Source organism: Xiphophorus maculatus, chromosome 5 (assembly GCF_002775205.1).
Source record: "Xiphophorus maculatus strain JP 163 A chromosome 5, X_maculatus-5.0-male, whole genome shotgun sequence".
Taxonomy (NCBI): Eukaryota; Metazoa; Chordata; class Actinopteri; order Cyprinodontiformes; family Poeciliidae; genus Xiphophorus; species Xiphophorus maculatus.
This window is the reverse complement of record NC_036447.1, coordinates 31,065,336-31,081,566: the sequence shown is the minus strand read 5'-3', so window position 1 is coordinate 31,081,566 and position 16,231 is coordinate 31,065,336. Positions and strand designations below refer to the sequence as shown.

At 42.8% G+C, this 16,231-nt stretch overlaps 3 protein-coding genes across 3 annotated transcripts; all 3 read right to left on the bottom strand.

Annotated features, from left to right (window-relative positions):
• Positions 1 to 45: 45 nt before the first annotated feature.
• On the bottom strand, positions 46 to 4,059 carry LOC102221245 (pentatricopeptide repeat-containing protein 1, mitochondrial-like). The gene is made up of 8 exons (XM_005811967.2): positions 3,390 to 4,059; positions 3,174 to 3,314; positions 2,525 to 2,743; positions 2,346 to 2,447; positions 1,446 to 2,087; positions 851 to 967; positions 567 to 749; positions 46 to 409 (listed from the first exon to the last, which is right to left on the bottom strand). Exons 1-8 carry the CDS (start codon positions 3,807 to 3,809, stop codon positions 158 to 160), a joined length of 2,076 nt encoding a protein of 691 aa, XP_005812024.1. The 5' UTR covers positions 3,810 to 4,059; the 3' UTR covers positions 46 to 157.
• A 1,227-nt stretch (positions 4,060 to 5,286) lies between these two features.
• On the bottom strand, positions 5,287 to 10,708 carry fbxl18 (F-box and leucine rich repeat protein 18). The gene is made up of 7 exons (XM_005811968.2): positions 10,511 to 10,708; positions 9,224 to 9,421; positions 8,623 to 8,972; positions 7,812 to 7,947; positions 6,645 to 7,723; positions 6,052 to 6,270; positions 5,287 to 5,505 (listed from the first exon to the last, which is right to left on the bottom strand). The coding sequence occupies exons 1-7, from the start codon at positions 10,586 to 10,588 to the stop codon at positions 5,349 to 5,351; spliced, it is 2,217 nt and encodes a 738-aa protein (XP_005812025.1). The 5' UTR covers positions 10,589 to 10,708; the 3' UTR covers positions 5,287 to 5,348.
• Positions 10,709 to 12,805: 2,097 nt separating this feature from the next.
• On the bottom strand, positions 12,806 to 15,927 carry LOC102218394 (actin, cytoplasmic 2). Its single transcript, XM_005811956.2, has 7 exons — positions 15,819 to 15,927; positions 14,936 to 15,061; positions 14,614 to 14,853; positions 14,048 to 14,294; positions 13,773 to 13,964; positions 13,515 to 13,696; positions 12,806 to 13,419 (listed from the first exon to the last, which is right to left on the bottom strand). Exons 2-7 carry the CDS (start codon positions 15,056 to 15,058, stop codon positions 13,276 to 13,278), a joined length of 1,128 nt encoding a protein of 375 aa, XP_005812013.1. The 5' UTR covers positions 15,059 to 15,061; positions 15,819 to 15,927; the 3' UTR covers positions 12,806 to 13,275.
• Between the last annotated feature and the right edge of the window lie 304 nt (positions 15,928 to 16,231).

The window sequence follows — 16,231 nt, the reverse complement described above, 5'->3', positions numbered from 1 at the left end:
ACCGCAAAGGATAATAAACTCAACCAATCACAAGACAAAACCAGATAGAATGTATCAAGTTTATGATAAACCATAATAACATCAACATTTTCAATACAAAACCACATTTCCTGACTTCAGCCATTGTATGACCCAAGTGCGTTCATATTGATAAAGCCTAATAAGACTGGGAGATGTTTTTCTTATTCCCTCGAGAAAAATGTCTCCTGGCTGCTGCTCTGTGGTTCCTCTGAGCCTCAGTCAGTCCGTCCACCGCAGCGCCTGACTCACACTGCAGCACCGACTGCTCCTTCTGCTCCTTCTGCTCCTCTTCCACCTCAGTGCTCTGAGCCGCTGAATCCTTCAGCCACTGCTGGTAGTAACCACGGAAACCATCTATGTGCACCAGGTAGTTGTTTCTGGATTTATACTGGGATTGAGCAAAGAGAGAGGGAATTAAAGAGGGGAATTATGAGAAAATAAGCAACATCTGAAAATGACACTAAAGAGGATGATACTGGAAGGTGTGAAAAACAATATTATTTAAAATGATTTATACTGTTTTTTTGTTTTTTTTTTGCTCTGACCTGGTTGTAGTTGGGAGGATATTGTGCAGCAAACTCCAGCTGCCGGATGATGACCTCATTAGGCCACACACTCAGGTCCTTCATGCTTTTCAGGAGCGTTTTCAGGTAGATGTAATCCAGTCTCCGAGTTGCCCGGCCAATCAGAGCAGAGAACACATGGACATTGGGCCGAAATCCTGCATCCTGCAGAAACAATCAGAGATAAGCAAACCAGTTTACTACCCGTCAAGTGGTTAGAACAGCTGTGTGTGTATTGTGTGCAGTGTCAGGTTGTTTAGTGTCACCTGCATGTCTGTTAGCAGCTGCAGACCTTCCTCCTGCCGATCGCAGCTTAATGCCAGACATCCATATGTCTGAATATTCAGGCTGACATTTCTCTGTCGCATCACATGCAGCACAGCCTGGGGAGAGTAGGAATGTAAACTATATATACACACGCATAGTTTTTCATAACATATACAGTAGTCACAGCCCTTCGCCTTTTCCACATTTTGTTATGTTACACACAAATACCCCGTTATGACAATGCATAGAAGGTTTTTGAATTGTGTGAAAATGTATTAAAAATAGAAAGCCAAGAAATCACAGAATCACAATAAATATGAACCATAAACACATGGAAATGCATATTAGATCAGCCAGAAAACTGCACTCAGTGCACCTCTAATGATGTGTTTTAGAAAATGTCATGAACTTAAAGTTACTCTAGATATCTCTAGCTAGTACAGGTGGTAGCTTTATAGAGTAAAAGTAATTATGCAAACATTGTCTCATGTTTTCATGTAGGTCAAATATAACTTGCACAGACGGACACCAGCAACTAGTTCAAGGGGATCTGACACTCACTTCGTTTCTGATTGGTTTTGTGTGTGCTGTTACCTTTACATCCTCTGGGTTGCTCACTCTGACAGTTCTGCGGATGGCGGAGTTAAAAAATGCGACGTCGAGCTTCACCTGATGCTGCTTGGCGGCCTTTAACAGCATCTGCAGGGACTGGTGGCCAGGCTCCATCATGTCGGCCAAGAGCGTCAGAGTTTTCAGGTCTGGACTCAGTCCATTAGCCTCCATCTTGTCTAGGAACCCTTTAGCTCCACCAATAAGGGCCAACCTGTCAGAGGCTGTGTCTACAGAGCTGAGAGTGAGCATGGCCCCTCTTCTGCCTTCAAAAAGGTCCAGCAGATTAGGGGCTGTAGAGTCGGCTACTATATCAGAAGGCAGTGAGATGTTTTCAGTTTGTCTGACTGGCATAAGATGGGTGGGTTTCTCCTCTTCACTGAGCTTGTTGTTTGTCTGACTGTGTTGAAGAAACAGCTGCCTCTCTAGAAGGTCGATGTCTATTACACCCTTGTAACTGGCTTCTGACGCATCTTCCTTTTCCCTCCAAATTTCATAGTCAGGATTCAGCAGAACACTTGATGCTAAGGCTGGATCGCCAATCCCACAATCCCTGGCTGTTCGTAGGAGCAGAGTATAGTTCTTTGAGTCTGGGACAATCCCCGACCGCAGCATCTGACGCCACACCTGCAGTTAACAGAAGCAGCAAAACGACAATCTTTAAACAACAAAATAAGAAATGCTTTGTTTTGGACAGAATATTCATTTATTTACATTTTCTTCACACATCTTTATCAGCAGTACCAATAAGTGTGGAGGGCACTATGTACTGTATACTCTCTGGTTCAGTCAAAAGCAACTAAGTTATTTGGGCAGCATTTGAAAAGCACTAAAAATATTCAGTCAGTTCAAAAAATGCTCACCGCTCCGGAGAATCAGAATTACCTGCAAAGCCAGTCTGAATCCTGTGTCTTTGTCCGTCAAACAGCCCATCAGCAGGTAATGAAACGCCTCCTGAGTTACAGTGTGTCCATTTTTCACCATTTCCTACAAAGACAAGCAAAACTCTTTAACAGACGCAATGCAACGTCTTACACCCTGACATGAGAAGGTCGCTGTCGTACCCGGAGTGTGTGAACACAGGCTTGGATGTGGTTGGTGATGGCGTGGGTCTTGAGCAAAGCGTGGTACGTAATGGTGCTCAGAGGGTAGTTCTTACGCAGGAGCTCTTGTTCCAGCTTCAGGGCTTGCTGGAGTCCGGCTTGCTTTGATGGCGACTCGGCGCAGGCGTTGAACAACGCGGTGTAGGTTGCATCTGTTGCAGCCAGACCTCGCTTTTTCATCTGAAGGACACGGCAACAATTACACACAGCATTACAGAGGTCACTGACTGGGTCACTAGGAAGGTCTGTAAACTGGAGGGTTAGACTCCAGAGTATGAAAAGTTTTGGTATACGCAATATTCAGGCTTAACATCCAACGAATTTGGCTGTTTGAAAATATTTCCAGTCAAATAATTTTTTTTTTAAAAAGCACAAAAACAGTGAGATTGTGTAACACTAAAATAGCACCACTTATCTGGATTCCCACATGTAAAAACTACAAACGTTTTTCAGACTCAACTTTTCAGATTTTACAATTCTTTTTGGTCATTTAAAAACATAAAATCTCAAAATACTGGAAATAAATAAGAACTACAACAAGGAAGAAAAGAAAAAACAGGGATGATGGCAGGGGACAAAAATGACAAGAGAGGCAGATATTAAACTTTACATCGTTGTAGAGCTTGAAGGCCTGTTTGAGTTGTCCAGCTCGACCACAGCCTCCAATGAGCACAGAGTAGTTGAACTCCTCCGGCTGCAGCCTCTCCTCTTTCAGCATGTTGCTGCTGAAAACATCCAAGGCCTCTTGCAGCTGTGGAGCAAATAAAAACATTAATACAGAGAAAAGAGGTGAAGGAAGTCGCAAAGACAGCTCACTAAGGCAAACCTTGTTCTCTTTGATAAGTCTCTTGCACTGTAAGAAGTACCAGTAGGCAGTGTTTCTCCTCGCAGTCCTTCTGTGGGGTTTCTTCAGCTCCTCTTCCTCCTCCATAAAATCCTCCCGGTGTCGCAGGTCCTGGATGTCCGGGCGGCTCTTCCTGAACGACCTCCTGGAGGAAATGTCCTCAGACAAGGAGCCGAAGTTTTCCCGGTCAGGTGAGGCTCCAGTATCCGTTCCGACAGAGGCGGACAGGGACACAAACCTGACAGGGAGCCGACATGGAGCCGCTGAGAGGACTGCGAACCTGCGCTTTGGTATTCTGAGACCTCCTAGATGTGTTTTTAGAATCCCCGCCTCCGAAGGGAAAAAAGAAAACCTGGTCACAGATATTTTACTCCAGTCTCGTAAACATCTAACAGCTAACATCTTTAAGCGCTTTCACGGTGGTGACTCTCTATCTCTAAAATAAATTGAAAGTCAATTTATTTTAAAATATAAAATCTCGAATTTTGTTTGGAGGAAACCATGTTGACCCGAACAACCATGCTTCAATGACGCAGTAGTCCAGACCTGAAAAATAGAAACCGAGTCATAATTTAGAGAGCAAATTCGCCAGACTTTAGCAAACAAACGAGGATTTAGACGATGCAATGTGTTCACAACATATGGTTCTGCTTCCTGCTAAACAAGTTGTCGAAAAAACTCCTTCTAGTCCCACATTTAATCGATTCTATCATTAATCTATTATTCTGTCTGCCGTGATGCTAGACTTTATGCACACACTGCCCTCTACTGGTCATAAAGATAATTGCATGGGGTGCACTCCCAAAACGTATGAAACCCCCCCTGCCAATATCGGATCATCAACAACCTTAATCAAATGAGGGTTTTTTTAAGTTAAATATATAAAATTGGGTATAACAATGTAATGTATTTGATTATTATCAGGATTTCTGGGCGCTAAGTTCACTTTAGCCCACACTACATCCAATGAAGGCTCCATATGTGGAATATCTCTACTCCGAATTATATGTAATGCCAGAGGTCTGGATGTGTGCTGCAACAAAAACCGATAGTCTTGAAGTAAAACCAGCTGTACCTTTAACAAAATAAAATAGTTTATGAAGTGGATGTACTGTGAGACGGTCCTGTAAGGGGACCCCACCATCTTTTAACGGTGATTTTACTTGCAAATAAAAGAGAAAAATGTAACTGTCCTGAAAAGTAAATAACCTTCCCTCTCCATAAATGTCACAAAGAGTGTAAATATTTTTCTGTCCTAAGAAATTAAACTACACAACTGAATCATTATAAAAAAAATAAACAAACAAAAAAAACAGAAAGATTCCTTTTTGATAATCATATTTTTATGAAATACTTCAAGCATGGCACAAAACAGTTAAAATATCAGACTAAGAGCTTCCAAACAGTGAGCATAATCACTAATAAGGATATTTCTGTATTAAATAGAAATAAACCAGGTTTGATTCATCAAGGAAAACTGGAAATGTTTGTGGCTTAATGTGAAGAAATTAATATGCAACAATTACACTTTCATTCATAAAAATCATATTTTGCACATCTTTAGGAACAGACCATTATTATAAGTGGACTTTTGTTTAAACTTCCAGTTTGTAGAAAAATACATGCACACAAGAAATCATTTAAAAACTCCAAAAAAACCATTTGTTGTGTCACAGCTTCATTTACAAAGTTTCATTCTCTACAAATATTGTTGGCACTTATTTTAAAACAGAAACTAAGCAACTGAAGTGATTTATTATTGAGATGCGCGAGCAGCACCATGTGTAGATGGACGACTAAACAAACCATTATTACCCAAAACAGTTATGCTGATGTATTTCTTTTACACTGCTGCTGTTACCTAATCAGAAGCTTGACAGATAGTATTTCACAAAATTTTATTTTCAGCAACAGCAATTACGTTACAGATCACTGGTGATGTCACATGGGTGATAAATGTGGAGGCTGCGCAACATGGCTCTGAAACAAAGTTATCCGATCCAGCAGCGTCAGTGAGATGCCCCTGATGACGGAGGGCAGGTCCTCGTGTTGTAGCGGGTAGATGACCACACTGAGTGCCGAACGCTCAGCTGAAAATCTAACAGAAAGAGAAAGCACAAAACTGACTCCAATTTATTGGATGATGCTATAATCGCACCATCGAACCTTCTGACCAACACCAGCAGGCAAGGTGGACGTTTTCCCCGAGGACACAGCGACAGAGGCGGAGTGTTAGTCAGTAAAAATAACTTCTCTTGATTATTTGCTCAACTTTGTTCTGCCATGCTCATCACCCACATACATATCATGAAGAAGAGTATAAACCCCATAACATTTGATACTGGCATGGCAGTGACCCCTAGTGTTTGGACATGTAATACAAACACAACAAAGGCCCAACGAGGAGCGGGAATCGAACCAGCGAACCACCAGTTGTAAAGAATTTACAATTAGTGGGTCGGTGAAATGAAAATTATAAAGAAATGGCAAGGTGTTTCAGAGTCATCACACTGAAACGCCTTTGTGTATTTATTTAGGTAATATTTATCTAATATTAACACATATTCGATAGTTTGAAACATTGAAGTGTGACACAACAATAAAAGCACAAGAAATCAGTAAATACAACTTAATTTTCACTTACTTGTCCAGCAGGGACTTCTGCAGTGTCCGACAGGCAGCCAGGGTGCCGCCCATGAACATGTGGCACATTACAACATGGCAACACCGCTCCATGAAGGTCTCTGTGGCCAAAGAGTCGAAGGTGCCGCTACGGGAGATGAGACAGAGCCGCTGCAGGCGATGGCAGCTGGACAAGGCCTCAAAGAAAGACGCATTGGCATTTAGGTATGGCTGCTCTAACCTAAAACAAAAATGAAGACTTCAGATTTTCAGCAGAAAACCACACTGTGAGGATGGATGGATGGATCTGTTAAAAGACGATTAGATGCACAGATAGACAAAAAATGGTTGGATGAATGGAAGGACACATTCAGACAATGTCAGAAAAAACTGCTTCAATTCTCATCTTTTGGTGTTCTTATTGATAAGTTGCAAATCTTAAGATTAAATTCCAGCGTTTCCTTGACTGCATATAAATCCCAACTTGACTGAGATAATGCTAGCTAAATTGAAGACTACATTAAAGGAATATGTGGTTATGTTTATGAATTCACCATCCATGCACAGCCAAATGTTTCTGAACAAGGAAAAGAAAAGTCGAAGACATCCTCTGACCTGAGCTCCTGCAGCTGTGTGCACTGTGTAAGTGTCTCCAGCAAGGAGGCTGTGTAGTTCATGGTTTTCAGAGATCCCAAGTTGGCTAAGGACAACACCCGTAGGTCTCTGCACTTCCTAGTCAGCTGTACCAGTCCAGTTCCTTTGAGGACTCCAGGGAGTCCAGCCAGAGTCAAGCGATGCAGCCGAGGTAAAGCGTCTAGCGCTGCTAGGTGCACATCTCCAACTCCTCGCGCCCAAGCGCACATCCCACGAGGCTCCACGCTGGCACGGGTGCACGGCTCGAGCCGAGGCAGCGCCGATGCAAAACCTGGACCGATGAGCTCAAAGGTTTCTAAAAAGTGACAGCCAGCTGTGAGCAAAACCAGCCCAGAAATGCTGTCCCCGGCGAACGAAGGCTCCGAATCAGGTCTGTAATTCTGGAGACCCACACGCGGGGCCTTCTTTAGTCCCTGGAACAGCAGTGAGGGAGTTGAGCTGCGCACTGAGGTGTGATTGGGATTTACACCATCTGACAAAGCGCAGGCAGGCAGGGTCAGAGACCGCAGGTGTTTGAATCTGCCCAGGCTGGCACCCAAGTGTGTTTGTCCGTCCAGCCCAGGTGAGCACTCGTGATGATAATGCGTGTGCATCAGGTTCAGGTGTTTAACGTTGGAGCAGGTTGCAGCCACCTGGCCCATTGTCTCAGCAACCAGCTGATCCTCCACACTCCTGCACTCCGAGTACGGAACATGGTTGATCCCGCTGAGGTTGAGGCTGACGAGCTGAGCGGCATCTCTGACTCCACCGCCAAGCAGCGACTGGAAGACCTGCGGCCACAACGCAGGGCAGCGGCTGAAGCTCAGGTGCTTGGGGCTGTTTCCCTCCAGAGCTCGCTTCAGGGACAGTGGATCCAGCCAGGTGCGTGGCAGCTGCAGCGCCACCAGGTCTCCGCGCCGACCGAGGCTTTGAGCCAGCGAGGGAGCAGCGGGCCAGTGAGCCGGATTGGGACCAGGAATTGAAACCAGGAAAACTCTGAGGTGCTTTGGAATGTGAACGCTAAACACGGCAAGGTAGAGAAGGAGCAGAGTCTGGTTCACCTGGTGCAGAAAAGACATCGATTGATCTCTTAAAGCGTACATTACAGGAATCAGACGGATAGTTTAACAGGAATCCCAAATAACTCACCTCTCCTGGGGCCAGTCTGGCCGTGAACTCCTCCAGCTGTTCGTAATGTGGCACGCTGCTCTGGCCGACCATCAGCTGACAGCAAACACCGATGCCCTCTCTGGTCACATCTGGAATGTCAAACTGCAGCATCAGCCTGAAACACAACGGCAAACAGTCAACTCTAACACTGTCCAAACATACCCCTCACAGCCAGTGGAACAGTTGATAACAAAAAGAGATTTTTTTGGAAGTCGTTTATGTTTTTTCAACTGAATTAGGATTATTTTGCATCGCTGAGTCCAAAAATGACATCCATTTTTCTCAGTCAGGTCAGGTTAGGTTTTTATTCTAATTTGATTTAGAAAAATTGGATCTTCTGATTAAATTGATGACATTTTTGTGACATTATCAGTTCATTTCCGTTAATATTTCTCATCCAAAAAGGGTTTTAGGAGAAAAAAACACTGTTTTTTAACACAGTATTAAATAAATGTTATAAACTTGGACTTTACTATTAGACAGTTATTGACAGATTCATATCATCAATGAAGACAGTTACTGACCTATGAGGCAATCACTATTCTGGAAATGCACAGCGATGAAAATTCTTCATACTCTGTGTATGAAAAGCTGGATGTTTATTCTCTGGAGAGCTTTATGAGCTTCTATTGTTGTCTGTAGTGATACAAATAAGTTGTAACCCCTTTTCAGTTATCAGTTTTAGTGATGTCATTACAGAAATAGAAATACAAAGAGCATATGTATCTGTGCATAATAAGACCTAACCTTACAATTTTCTCACAATTCCTTTGATCCCACAGACTCTTACTTGCGAAGTTGAGCACAGCAAGGCACTACGCCATAGCTCGGCGTAAACAGAGTCTGTCTCAGCTCCGTGAGGCGGCTCAGTGAATCAACGGCTTCCGAGCTGAGCAGTGCGGAGTTGAAACAGGACCTAACATCAAACGCCAGCGATCTGAGCAAAGACAAAGAGGATAAGAGACGCGACAGGCAAAGGGAGGTGAGGCGGCAGCCGGTTACATCCAGATGTGTTACTCCTCTGCATCGTGCCAGTTTGTCTAAGGTGGAGGCTGACAGCCAGTAGCAGCTGTTGAGGCTGAGCGATTGTACGTGGTTGGCTAGCAGCTTTAGAGTGTGACGAACCAACTGATCGTCAGCCTGGAAACAAAAAATGAAAAAACAAGGCTTATTATTATTAAAACCAGAGCTGCTGCCTGTTTTACACGTCAATGTTAGGGAAGGTTTTATGACTCATGAGCACCTGTACAGATATCTCCTAAAAAAAGTGTATTTGATATGCTGTGCATGTGGTTGTTTCTGACCTAAACACAAAGTTAAAACAAAGAATTTCTCAGTCCTGAAATGTCTTATCATCTCCAAAGAATGTAAGAGACTTTTAATTCCTTTACCCGATATTCTTCCGAAAATCTGACGTTTGTGAGCAGCATCTTGTCGTAGCAAAGTGTGTGTAACTTCTGGCAGACATTTGCCACATTAGTCAGCAGGTCACACACTGGAACATGACGAAGGATACACAACAGGATCTCATCAGACAGATCCGACATCCCAACCGAGCCAGACGACATGGTGTCCTGGTAACAGAAAGCCTGGCAGAGAGACAAAAGATCCGTTATATCAGTCAGTTAACGAGACAGCTCACTGAGATAACCCAATAAAAGATATTGTAAACCGTAACATTTGTAAATATGTTGTTGCTTCAACCAAGAACCAGTCAAAGTGAGGACTGTTTCTGGCGACAGGACTGCTGATAGAATTCTGCAGAATCTACAGAATCAAATTTCCTGACACTCAGTAAAGAAATGCGGTTCTTTTTAACCTGAGCTAGGAAGCTGAAGGAACTCACACTCTTTTCCTTTCAGGAGCTCAAAAGTAAATGCCTTCCATGTTCTGGTTCATCCATGCATCCAATATCTACACACTTATCCTTGCAGAGAAGCAAGGGGGGCTGGTGCCCATTTCCAGTGGTCAATGGGTGTCTACTGGTCCACTGCAGTTCAAGAATATCCAACAATATTTCACTTATTTGCTTTAATGAACACCTGGGCTGTTTTGGGCCCCTAAGATTTGCCTGCATTTATCTGGATTTGGGCAAACGGTGTGTTTCTCAAAACCTAACGATTCACTCAACTGCTTTTGTCCTGTGTTAATATTAAAACATCAATGCAAAGAGGCCAGCCTAAGTCTCACCAAAGCTCTTATCCTAAACACTTAAATTGTAGTTGTTGTCACACAATTCAGATGATCTTTGTCTGATATCACAATAACCTGAGCTAGGAATTTATGACCTAAAAATAAACATGACATATAGAGCAGATACCTTTTCACACTGCGTGTACATTTCCTGTGGCAGAGTGTATGTGCCCTACATGATGCGACAGCACATGCAGTAACTTAGATTTTGTACAAAAAAATATGCTGCATAATCATTTATGATAATAAATGATTTTTCATAATAAAAAGAAATGCATCGTCGACAACATTTTCTTACTTTTTTTTTCTTTTACGCTCTTAATCCACCAGACCATTTCAAAATGCCTACCAGTCTGTTTCTCTATATCTGAATATTAAAAACCTCCAGGGTAAACTAAGCAGAATGTCTTGATCTTAGAAGCGATTAAATTAACAAACGTTAGTTAAGATATCCAGCCCGCCCTGTTAAAACCTCTCCTACCTACCTGCTCGATCTGTCGATCCATTCCCTCCATAAACCCAGGTACAGTCTCAGTCATGGCTGGTGCGTTATTTCTAAACATTGATTAGAAATTAAACCCTCGTGCCTTTCATGTCCCAGTCCTCCTGCTTAAACACCGAACCACAGGCTGCCGTTAGCTGCTACACGGAGGATATTTGCGGCTGCACCACAGGGAAGATCTTAATGAACGGACTAACTTCCTGCTGGTCGTTCTCTTCTTCGTGATTTGTATTGGCGATTGGCAAAAGCTATAAGTAGCATTACCGCCATCTAAGTTCATGAAGAATCTATCTATCTATCTATCTATCTATCTATCTATCTATCTATCTATCTATCTATCTATCTATCTATCTATCTATCTATCTATCTATCTATCTATCTATCTATCTATCTATCTATCTATCTATCTATCTCAGACAGACAAAAAGTAAAAACAGAAAAAAAAAATAATCATGCCCATTGACATGCAATTTTACATAATTTGTTTGAAAAGGAACAGGTAGAAGATACAAGATCTTATGACTTTCTGCCTCTCGTATACTCATCAACCTACAAAGATCTAAATCTCCCCACACCAGATGAACTATTAAATTGAATGATTCTTAAACCTCACATTCTCATCCTGAAATACTGTATAACGGAGTGGTTAAGTAGGAGGGATAGCTACACCCTTCAGAGTGTGGTTGGAGTTTGTGCTTCAAAGAGCCAGCCAGCATACAGGCCAATGAGCTACAACTGTAGTTCAGTCACTTCTTAACCAGGTAGATAACGTGTCTTACCTGAACAAACCAAGGATATCCAATTTTAAGATAAAAAGTAAGTTTTGCATTTCATTTGGAATTAAAGTCCCAAAGTCAGATAGAGAAGGGTGATTAAAGGCGATTAAATTGTTCAGTCAGTAATAATTTGGGAATTAAACCACATCATCGGCTGGTGTTAGTCCACTGTTTGGTCTCAGTCATAAAGTCTGTGGAGCCATCTTTAGAGCACTTTATGCTTCTATCTGCTCACAAGCTTTATGGAGATCCACTTCAATTTTGAGCAGAACTTGGTACCTGTCCATACAGCCACCAACACCTCCATTAAAGACAACAGTCTAGTTGTGCTTGATTGGCCAGCAAATTCTTCAGACCTAAAATACACAAAGAATATGCAGAATTGGCAAAGGAAAGGGGAAAAACTCTGGAATAATAAAATGGTGATGAGCTGAAGGCCACCAATAAAGCATGTTGGGTTTCATTAACACTTTAATGTGAAAGGCACCTCCATCAATGCAGTGATTCATGAAAAAGGAGTCTAGACCAGCTATAAGAAATGAAGCTCAACTCCTTACACAGAATACACATGTGAATTATGTTGCATAGTGAATGAGTTTACATTTTTAATTTATAAAATTTTTATAACGGATTTTAGATGGAGCTCTAAATCAAAGCTAAACATAAGTGTACCATGGTGAGTCATTGACCCATGTAACTGCATCATAAATTTCAAGATAAATGCTTGATGCATGACACCTAGCTTAGTTTTCCAGTTTAATCACAGCTTATCCATCCTCTGAGGAAAAAAAAAGTTGGTATTATTCTTTACAGAAACTGACATTTCTTTGAAATGTCGTACACAAGTTTATAGCTCTAGATTTTAGCTTGGCGTTTTGACGCGTTTCCATTTTTAGCCCAATTACCCTCTAAATCAGGTGAGTGATGCAGGAGGCAACCAATAGAAATGTACAAAAATGACTGTATGTAGGTCTGTGGTATGTTTTGTACAGTACTTTAGCTGAAAATTTTAAATGTGCAACAAATACAGTAAAATCTTCAGCTATATAAATTGCATGCCCCACCCTACTAAAAGGGTAGATACATTTTTACTCCATCTTGCCTCACATTTACAAATTAGACTCCTTGCACAGTTAAATACAACTTGGACAATTTGGGAAGTGCATCTCATTCCCCAAACTCAACTGCCATGTAGCCATGGTTGTAAAGTTTGGGTTCACCCAACTGTTCAAACAGTGCACCCAACTGAAGATTGTTGGCAGATATGTGCAAGCAGGATTAGTAATTTGGCTTGACTGTTACAAGTCTAAAGAAAAAAAAAATAATCCTTTGCTGGTTTTTAACTTTTTGCTCTCCTATGTAAAGCTTTTGAAGACCCTCATTTTAAACTTAGGAGGCATTAATACTAGTTATACAGAGTTAGGCCAGTAACAGGTTTGATTTTAGATGCACATTTAACCACCCAACCCCCCCAACCCTACTCAAGATCAGGCAGACAGAAATCTCAAACATGTGCGCTTTATTGGGCTGTTGTGTACATTAGAGACTTAACACCCCATGCACAAACCTTCATACACCTCAAAATGTAAAAGTCCTTTTTGCATGATGACAAACTGGACCAAATATTAAGGCTGAGTACAACAAAAAAAAGTTCAGATTACATAATTTATACATTAAGCAATACACAGTAAGCCCAACAGAGAATAAACCTTCATAGAGGCAAATAAGGTAGTGAACAAAGACATCTGGAATGACATACACAACTGACATGTTTCACACATTCACACCGCCAGGGATGCTCTTTACTTCCTGTAGTGTCACCCCATCAAGGGCCATAGTGTCATAGCCAGAGTGATGACAGAATGGAAGAGGTGTCGGCTCAGCACAGTGTGTTGGTGCAGGTATGCAGAACCTGTTTGGGCTGGAGCAGTGTTTTTTTGGGAAGGTGGCAGGTTTAGAACTGAAAGTCTTTTTAGAAGCACTTCCTGTGGACAATGCTGGGGCCAGACTCATCATACTCCTGCTTGCTGATCCACATCTGCTGGAAGGTAGACAGGGAAGCCAGGATGGAGCCTCCGATCCACACAGAGTACTTCCTCTCTGGAGGAGCGATGATCTGGAAAGACAAGCAGCAATTTGAAATTCAGAACTCTCCATTGTTCAGAATGTTTCAGTCCAAAGGCATTAAGGTCTTGCCATGTTCTATCTTACCTTAATCTTCATGGTTGTGGGGGCCAAGGCAGTGATTTCCTTCTGCATGCGGTCAGCGATGCCAGGGTACATGGTGGTACCACCAGACAGCACGGTGTTGGCGTACAGATCCTTACGAATATCCACATCACACTTCATGATGCTGTTGAAGGTAGTCTCATGAATGCCACATGATTCCATACCTGTTAAGCAGAGTGATTTGTTTAAAACAAAAAAGTAAAAATTGCATTCAACTGTTAAAAGATTAATGCAACTTACCCAGGAATGAAGGCTGGAAAAGGGCCTCTGGGCAACGGAACCTCTCGTTTCCGATGGTGATGACCTGGCCGTCGGGGAGCTCATAGCTCTTCTCCAATGAAGAGGAGGAAGCAGCAGTTCCCATTTCCTGCTCAAAGTCCAGTGCAACATAGCACAACTTCTCCTTGATGTCACGCACAATCTCACGCTCAGCTAGAGGACAACAGGTTTTGACATGGTCAGGGCATAGATTACCTTAAGGCAACTTATTCCAGTGAACAGAGAAGTTTGCTTACCTGTGGTTGTGAAGCTATAACCCCTCTCAGTCAGGATTTTCATGAGGTAGTCTGTGAGGTCTCTGCCAGCCAGGTCCAGCCTCAGGATGGCATGAGGCAGAGCATATCCTTCATAGATGGGCACCGTGTGGGTCACACCATCACCAGAGTCCATGACGATACCAGTGGTTCGGCCAGAAGCGTACAGGGACAGCACAGCCTGGATGGCTACATACATGGCAGGTGTGTTGAATGTCTCAAACATGATCTGGAAGGAGAGGGGACTGTTACTCACTGAATTCAAGAGTCCTGAGAAAAAGTTAGAAAGACAGAGCTTTGTCATTTTTAGTCAAGCAGAAAACCAGATTAGTCAGAACTAATCTACAGACGTGCAATTTGAAAACTTCATTGCCCATGCTGCATCTAGTCATTTATTCAGTGCAGGGAAACAGAAACCTGAAGAGATGAAAAGTTCAGCTCAGGGAAGAGAAACCTACAAGTTGAGGAACAGGAGGAGTTTAAGACCAAGAAATACTTAAAGACAGTCCTGCAAATAGAAAGCTTTGAAGAGACATTACACTAGTTACCTGGGTCATCTTCTCCCTATTGGCTTTGGGGTTCAGGGGGGCTTCTGTGAGCAGCACAGGGTGCTCCTCAGGTGCAACTCGCAGCTCGTTGTAGAAGGTGTGATGCCAGATCTTCTCCATGTCATCCCAGTTTGTCACAATGCCATGCTCAATGGGGTACTTCAGGGTCAGAATTCCCCTTTTGCTCTGTGCCTCATCACCAACATAGCTGTCCTTCTGGCCCATTCCAACCATCACACCCTGGAAAAGCAGTGTTTTAGTTTCACCCTATAAGGTTTGCAATCATGTTTTCAGATGAAGGGAGAAGGAGGCAAGTTCATACCTGATGCCTGGGGCGACCAACAATGGAGGGGAAGACGGCACGTGGAGCATCATCTCCTGCAAAGCCAGCTTTGCACATTCCAGAGCCATTGTCAACAACGAGGGCTGCAATTTCATCTTCCATTTTCTAAGAGGGAAAGAAAAATTTAGATCCAGTAGCTGAAAGTCTTGTTGTAGCGTCTGAACGCTGGGTGTCGCAGTTGAGTAAATCCTCGGTCAAATCCAGAGCTGTGAAACAAAAGGCAGTTTCTCGACCGGTCTGGACATGGCCATAAAAGGCAAAAAGTGAGGGCAGCCTGAAGGCAGCAGTGGCACACCGGCCCGGAAGTCATCACGGCAGTAGCCCCAGCCTCACGCGACACCGACAGGCGGCCACACCCTTCACCGGAGTAACTGGGACAGAATAAATTATCCAAATGTCGCATATGCAGTCCCTTAAAGAAATAAAGCCATTTTCTGAAGTAAACGATATCGACCAAGTCGTACAGACGTGGCTTTTTAAGATGCTGAATATAACTTCTCAGCTTCTAATTGCACTTTCTCAAACCATTTTTAATTTTAAAAAGACAAGTTGCACCTTAACCTGAAAGCCAAGGAATCAGAGGCGTTACTAACGCTGATGCGCAACTGGAAAGCCAGGTCAGTTTTAAGCCAGATTTAAGTCAGTGCGAGCGGTAACATGATGCTTTGAAGTTACCGTTTAAAAATGCAACGACACTAAGCTGAACACCGACACTGAAAGGTTTTCTGGGGTATCAAATTAAGCCACCTTTAAAGATACGTTTAACGAGATCACAAAACATTGAAGACGAAAGCGACAACAGTATAAAGTCTGAAACCATTAAAGAAGTGCAGCAAAAATCCTCCACATCCGTTGCTCTTACCTCTGCGAAGGAGAGTTATCAGCTTAGTGTCTGGACCGCTGTGTTTAGTGCTCGAGTGTCTGAGGTCGACTGCAATGAAGGCCAATAATTCCCTGGACTTTATTTGCGCTCGAGCTTCAGCCCCTTTCCATATAAGGCAAACTTTCCGCACAGCGCCTTCTGATTGGCTCCGCTGCAACCACTGGGTGTGGAGCATGCAAATACCAGCTCTGCTTGATACTGGAGTACAGAAAAGCGCCACAAAAAAAGAAAAACTTAATCCATATGTAAGTAATTTTAAGAATTAGTTTTATTAAGTCAGCCAGAGGTCAGGGTCAGGGAAATACACCAACCTGTTTATTCCTCCTTCATCATTAGGATTTTAATGGCTTTTGGAAAAAGGCAAAAGTCTATTTTGTCATGATTTAACCCAT